Consider the following 7,287-nt stretch of genomic DNA (forward strand, 5'->3'; position numbering starts at 1 on the left):
TTGGAGAAATGTTCCTCTGGTCTGATGAAACAAAAATGTAACTGTTGGCCATAATTAACATCGTTATGTTTGGAGGAAAAAGGTGAGGCTTGCAAGCCGAAAGAACACCATCCCAACAGTGAAGCACGGGGTGGCAGCATCATGTTGTGGGGGTGCTTTGCTGTAGGAGGGACTGGTGCACTTCACAAAATAGATGGCATCATGAGGGAGGACATTATGTGGATATATTGAAGCAACATCTCAAGACATCAGTCAGGAAGTTAAAGCTTGATTGCAAATGGTCTTCCAAATGGACAATGACGACAAGCTACTTCCAAAGTGTTTGTCAAAATGGCTTAAGGACACCAAAGTCAAGGTTTTGGAGTGGCCATCACAAAGCCCTGACCTCAATCCTATAGAAATGTGTGGGCAAAACTGAAAAAGTGTTTGCGAACAGGGAGCCTACAAACCTGACTCAGTTACACCAGCTCTGTCAGGAGGAATGGGTCAAAATTCACCCAACTTATTTTGGGAAGCTTGTGGAAGGCTACCCGAAACGTTTGATCCAAGTTTAAACAATTTAAAGGCAATGCTACCAAATACTAATTCAGTGTATGTAATTTATTTATTTATTTTATTTACCTTTATTTAACCAGGTAGGCAAATTGAGAACACACGTTCTCATTTACAATTGCGACCTGGCCAAGATAAAGCAAAGCAGTTCGACACATACAACAACACATAGTTACACATGGAGTAAACACAAACATATAGTCAATAATACAGTGAAAATAAGTCTATATACAATGTGAGCAAGTGAGGTGAGATAAGGGAGGTGAAGGCAAACAAATATATGTATAAATAAATAAAATATAAAAAGGCCATGGAGGCGAAGTGAATACAACACAGAAGTAAAATAAAAAACTAAAAACACTGGAATGGTTGGTTTGCAGTGGAAGAAAGCGCAAAGTAGAGACAGAAATAATGGGGTGCAAAGGAGCAAAATAAATAAATAAATAATACAGTAGGTAAAGAGGTAGTTGTTTGGGCTAAATTATAGATGGGCTATGTACAGGTGCAGTAATCTATGAGCTGCTCTGACAGCTGGTGCTTAAAGCTAGTGAGGGAGATAAGTGTTTCCAGTTTCAGAGATTTTTGTAGTTCGTTCCAGTCATTGGCAGCAAGAAGAACTGGAAGAGAGGCGTCTAATAAAGGGAATCCCCCGAACTTTGGTCATTGGAGTGACAGGTAGAATATTATTAGCTGGTGAGGGTGCTACAGGGTAACATTAGTAATGGGTTGTGATTATAACAACAAAAAATGTAACTTACTCTGTCTCTCCTCTTCCTCCTGTCCTCTATCCTCTTCATCCTCCTTCTCTCTCTCTCTCTTCCTCTTGGTCTCCTCATCCTCTCCTCCTCCTTCTCCTCATCCTCTCCCTCCTCTGAGAGGAGAGAGAGGGAGTAAAGAGAGAGGGAGGGAGGGAGTGAGGACGGGAGGGAGTGAGGGAGGGAGGGAGGCGGGAGGTTGGGAGGGAGGGAGGGAGGGAGGGGAGGGAGGGAGGGAGTGAGGGAGTGAGGGAGGGAGGGAGGGAAGGGGAAGGGGGAGGGAGGGAGGGAGGGAGGAGGGAGGGTGAGGGAGGGAGGAGGGAGGGAAAGGTAAGCACTAAAGAGGATTGGGATCATTATGTTGCTATAAGTGAATTGTACCCATATAGGAACGCAGAAGGCTTTGAATCAGAGTGTCTTGTAAAGCGGTACCAGTTTAAGGACGCACTTGACTGGACACCGTCGTTTACTGACCTGCTTTGTGCCTCTCATATTGTCTCTCTGGTCACAATCTTAAACAACGCAAGTGAGGCAATCTGAAATAATAAGCAAAAGAGTTAACGCCGTACTCCACCATTCCTATAACCAAATAGTCCTCCTGTGACAGACCGCTGATGATTAATATCCATATCAGTATTTTTGGTCCTGGTTCCAATACGAACAACCAAACAACATACCAGAGGTATATCAAAAAAGGTTAATGATTATTGATTAATCGACACCTGTTTCTCAATCAAGTAACAGGGCAAAGATAAAAACAATACTGGTAGCAAGATAGCATAGGATGGAGGTCTAATTGTAGATACCTCGTGCGTTTCCGTCGGTAGGTTAGTGGGGTTCCGTGTGGTAGAGGGGATCAATCCAAATTGGCAAAATAGATATAGTGGCCCAAGAAAAAATATATAATAATAATAATAATAATAATAATAATTGTCCGATATACTTATTCAGATAGCAGCCGATAAGACAGCTAACGATTAGCGGGCCCCAGATGAGCGTTCAGGTAACGTCGGGACGGGGGTGCCAGTTGGATAACTCCCTCGGGCAGATAACGTCGGCAGTCAGTCGTGAAGGCTCGGTGGGGCTCCGTATCTGCAGCAACAACAACAACAACAACAAAAAAAAACGGGTCCGGATAGGTGACTGTAGCCCAGGAATGGCTGATGGAGCTCCTCAGCTAGCTCCGGAATAAATTACGTTTGCTCCGGGATCGACGTAAGCCAATAGACACACGGTTTGCAGCTAGCTAGCTGCGAAATCAAGGTGCAAATGTCCAGAGCTGCGGCTGAAATCCGGTGATGAAGTAGAAGAAAAAAAAATCCGGTGATGTGGTAGTGAAAAAGCAGTCCTATATGCTCTGGGTTGATATCGCGCTTGCAGACTGGCAGGTATTGGCCCGAGCTGAAGCTGGCTGGTGTCCGAGTTAAGGGTGAAGACCGCAGCAGTGGCTAACTGACTACTAGCTAGTAGCTAGTTATCTGGCTAGCTTCTGATTGGGGTTACGGTTCTAAAGTATAAAAGAAATAGCAGATCCGTACCACATTGGGTGAGGCGGAATGTATATTCAGTTCCTAAATGKAAAGTGAAATTAAAATATATACGAAATGCATACGGAAAAMAAACGAGGACTATTTACACGGGACAAGACAAACACACGTCCGACTGCTACGCCATCTTGGAATTGATTAAACTTCTGACCCACTGGGAATGTGATGAAAGAAATAAAAGCTGAAATAAATCATTCTCTCTGCTATTATTCTGACATTTCACATTCTTAAAATAAAGTGGTGATCCTAACTGACCTAAGAGATAGGGAATTTATTACTAGGATTAAATGTCAGGAATTGTGAAATACTGAGCTTAAATATATTTGGCTATGGCGCATGTAAACTTCCGACTTCTACTGTATATACTCACTCACACTACACTGACACTCTCACACAAAACCCACACACACACACATACACATGCACTTTCACACTCATCATATGTTGCTGCTGCTCTGTTCTTTCTTACTCTTAATATTATCTATCCTGATACCTTTACTTTACCCTACCTTTATGTAAATACTGCATCTACTGTACCTCAAATACCTTGTTCCCCTGCACATTGCACTGGTACTGGTATATAACTTTTTTTTAAAGGGGTATATATCTTAACATTAGATTAGATCATTTTCAACCTGATTAGAAACTTTGTGGTGATAATCATATTTCCTAAATGCTGTCACTGATGTGTCTTGTTAGATTTTGGGGACTATTTCACAATATCAATTTTAGCTTACTTACATCCATTTAGATATCCTGTTTGTGACACAGATTTGTATTTGCTCCATAAATGTATGGGCTACACCAACTTTATAGATACGAAAATTGTGGCCTACCTTCCTGTAATGTCAACCATCTGATTTCTATAATTCCATAGTGTCGTTTTGTCCTTGTTTCTAGGACAAACCGTTCAGAAGTTATAAACCAAGGTCAAGTTCAAACTGTGGGGGTGAAATTGACCCAGAACATCATGGGTGTCACTATTCCGGTACCAGGTCAGATGTATACAAGTTTGTGGCCCACACTTAGGAAAGTAGATGAGGTTCATAGTGGATTTCAAACTCTGTTCCGCGCTAAATTGACTCAGAACATATGGGACTGGTTAAGTGTGTTGTTGCAGCACACGTCGATACTGATAGGATCGAGAGAAAAGGCAGCACTGCTCTCGGATCAGCTTTCATTCAAATCTTACCTTAAAAGGGGCATTGCAGTCAACATGATTTTCCTGTGTTTGATATATTGTGAAATGTATGATAATGCACATTTAGTGTAAGACCTGTTTGTAAAACAGGTTGAGTTTTTTTGGGGGGGTTGAGTTTTTTTTATGTTGATGATGTATAAGGTAATAGACCAATAGAGTGTTTGCCCTCCTCTCTGCCAGTAACTGATAGTTTTCGGGTTACATATCCCTCCCATTAGGCCGCCCTCTTAGACCACTCCCAGACAGTCCTAGCAAAATTCTTTCTTGACAAATTGCACTTGGCTAAGAAGCTATGTTTATTTGACCATTTTAATTCAAAACAATTACAGTAAGGTACATTTGTTTCCCAGAAATGATTTGATATTGATATTTTAAAATATATATATATACACACAAACAGAATATTTTTTTAAATGTATATATATATATATACACACACACACACACATTGGATTGGAAATTATGTAGACAATTACATTGATGGAAGCCACAATCTATCTGCAATATGAAAGCTCATTAAAAAAAAAAGTTGATAGTCAGTGATGTGTTGTGTTGGATTTGCCCCAAACATAACGCCTTGTATTCCATACAAAAAGTAAATTTATTTCTACATTTTTTTGCAGTACTACTTTTGTACCTTATTGATGCATGTTTTGGAATATTTTTATTCTGTACAGGCTTCCTTCTATTCACTCTGTCGTTTAGGTTAGTATTGTGGAGTAACTACAATGTTGTTGATCCATCCTCAGTTTTCTCCTTTCACAGCCGTTAAACTCTGTAACTGTTTTAACCTTGGCCTCATGGTGCAATCCCTGGGTGGTTTCCTTCCTCTCCGGCAACTGAATTAGTAAGGACGCATGTATATTTGTTGTGACTGGGTTTATTGATACACCATCCAAAGTGTAATTAATAACTTCACCATGCTCAAAGGGATATTCAATGTCTGCTTTTTTACACTACTAATGCTGCCCTTCTTTGATAGCCATTGGAAAACCTCCCTGGTCTTTGTGGTTGAATATGCGCTTCATATTTACTGCTTGACTGAGGGACCCTATAGATAATTGTATGTGTGGGTTACAGATAGTCATTCAAAAATCATTATTGCCCAGCGAGTGAGTCCATGCAACTTAATATGTGACTTGTTAAGCACATTTTTACTCTTATTTAGGCTTTCAATAACAAAGAGCTTATTTATTGTTTTATTGATTTGTAAAAATGTATAAAACATGATTCCACTTTGACATTGTGGGGTATTGTGTGTAGATCAGTGACACAATATCTCAATTTAGTCCATTTTAAATTCAGGCTGTAACACAACAAAATGTATAAAAAGTAAAGGGGTGTGAATACTTTCTCAAGGAACTGTATATCATTGTACTAATTATTTGCCTGTATTTAGGGAGTTGATATTGAAGCACCTTGCATACTGTATCTTCCTGAATATGATTTTGTTTTCCCCTCTTATTTTTAGCCAGGAAGTATGACAGTGGAGAATATCTAAACATCACCGGTATCACGAGGGACCAAGCAGGGGACTATGAATGCAGTGCAATGAATGACATTGCCTCTCCTGACACCAAGACGGTGAAAGTCATAGTCAAATGTAAGTACATCTCTGTCCTTGCTACAATTTGGCTGCCAAAGCAGATTCTCATCTATATCAATGTGTACTGTTCATTGACAATGAGCCAGATCTCTTTATGAGCCATCTAGTCAGATCGGCTGAAGTTTGAATGAAAGTCTTGGTTTGAAGTTTCTCAATATTTAACAAGATAATTCCCTTTTTGTCTCGTTGCCGAGGTGATTAATTCACGTTAAGGAAAGGTCTGGCTGTTTTTAAGGGCTATTCCATTATGCAGGTAATGAGTCTTTCAAAAAGTGTGAAGAGACAGTAATGAGGACCCCAGAGCATTAATGAATGATACTGGCTTTAGTCATCATGGTCACATGGAAATCAGCACTCCTAAGTATGAGGTGGAAGGGTGCTTGACAATTATTACTCTTCCCATCCTCTTCTCTCTCGCTTTGAAGTCTTCCTCTCCGTTGATACCCTATGCTGAATCACACCACTGCTATGACTAGTCACAAGTGTGTGAGGGAAATGGTGACGCCTAGTTTGTTTGATGCTAATCGGGTAGATTAAGGATTTGTCCGATTTCTGAGTCGATTAAGTTACTGTAATGATAATATATTCAGAAAAGTAATCAGTAATACAATACCCTAGACAGTCATGCTTTCTACCTTTAGTTCTCCTATAGTTGTCCAGACTTGCCATTATCGCCCCTTGTCTATGCTTACAGAAAGTTTGGCACATGTTTGTGTCCATTTGTTTTTTTAAATGGATGTCTTGCTATTATTTTGTACTTCAGAGGAATATTAGAGGCCAATTATTTACAGAGACATGGCTTTTAAGATATGAAAGATGCTTTGGCAACTGGAAATGTCTTAATGTCACTGAAGAGGAAATTCATAATGATTAATATGCTGTGCTATGGACACGTCCTACATCTACACTGGGATGGGGATTTGAATGGTCCTGAATACAAAGTGATATGTTTGGGGCAAATACAATACAACACACTACTCCATATTTTCAAGCATAGTGGTGGCAGTATCATGTTATGGGTATGCTTGTAATTGTTAAGGACTGGGGAGTTTTAAAGGATTAAAAGGTAACTGAATGGCGCTAAGCACAGGCAACACCCTAGAAGAAAGCCTGGTTCAGTCTGCTGTCCACCAGACACTGAGAGATGAATTCACCTTTCAGCAGGACAATAACCTAAAACACAAGGCCAAATCTACAGTGGAGTTGCTTACCAAGAAGACTGTTCCTGAGTCACTGAGTTACAGTTTTGAATTAAATCGATTTGAAAATATATGGCAAGACCTGGAAATGGTTGTCTAGCAATGATCAACAATCAATTTGATAGAGCTTGAATAATTTTGAAAAGAATAATGGGCAAATGTTGCACAATCCAGGTGTGGAAAGCTCTTAGAGTCACCCAGAAAGACCTTATTCGTTGCCAAAAGTGTTTCTACAAAGTATTGACTCAAGGATGTGAATACTTATGTAAATGAGATATTTCATTTGAACATTTCCCCCTGGTGGCACTGGTCCCACTAAGTTTTTCAGTTGGTGGCACCAGCCCATGATTTGGTTGCCTGATTACTATAATTCAAAGTGCTTTATTATAAAGTGTAATAGACTACTGAGATGCTATTCAATAAATAA

The 7,287-nt window shown here is 39.9% G+C and overlaps 1 protein-coding gene across 1 annotated transcript in view; it reads left to right on the plus strand.

The window, feature by feature from the left end:
* The window catches only part of LOC112070210 (neuronal growth regulator 1), a 206,117-nt gene extending 200,358 nt beyond the window's left edge, over positions 1–5,759 (plus strand). Inside the window, exon 4 of the mRNA XM_024137631.2 lies at positions 5,527–5,759. Coding sequence (XP_023993399.1) covers positions 5,527–5,759 — 233 coding nt within the window. The remainder of the gene's footprint in view (positions 1–5,526) is intronic.
* The last annotated feature ends 1,528 nt before the right edge of the window (positions 5,760–7,287 follow it).

The sequence above is a fragment of the Salvelinus sp. IW2-2015 genome, unplaced genomic scaffold, assembly GCF_002910315.2.
Source record: "Salvelinus sp. IW2-2015 unplaced genomic scaffold, ASM291031v2 Un_scaffold1257, whole genome shotgun sequence".
Classification (NCBI taxonomy): Eukaryota; Metazoa; Chordata; class Actinopteri; order Salmoniformes; family Salmonidae; genus Salvelinus; species Salvelinus sp. IW2-2015.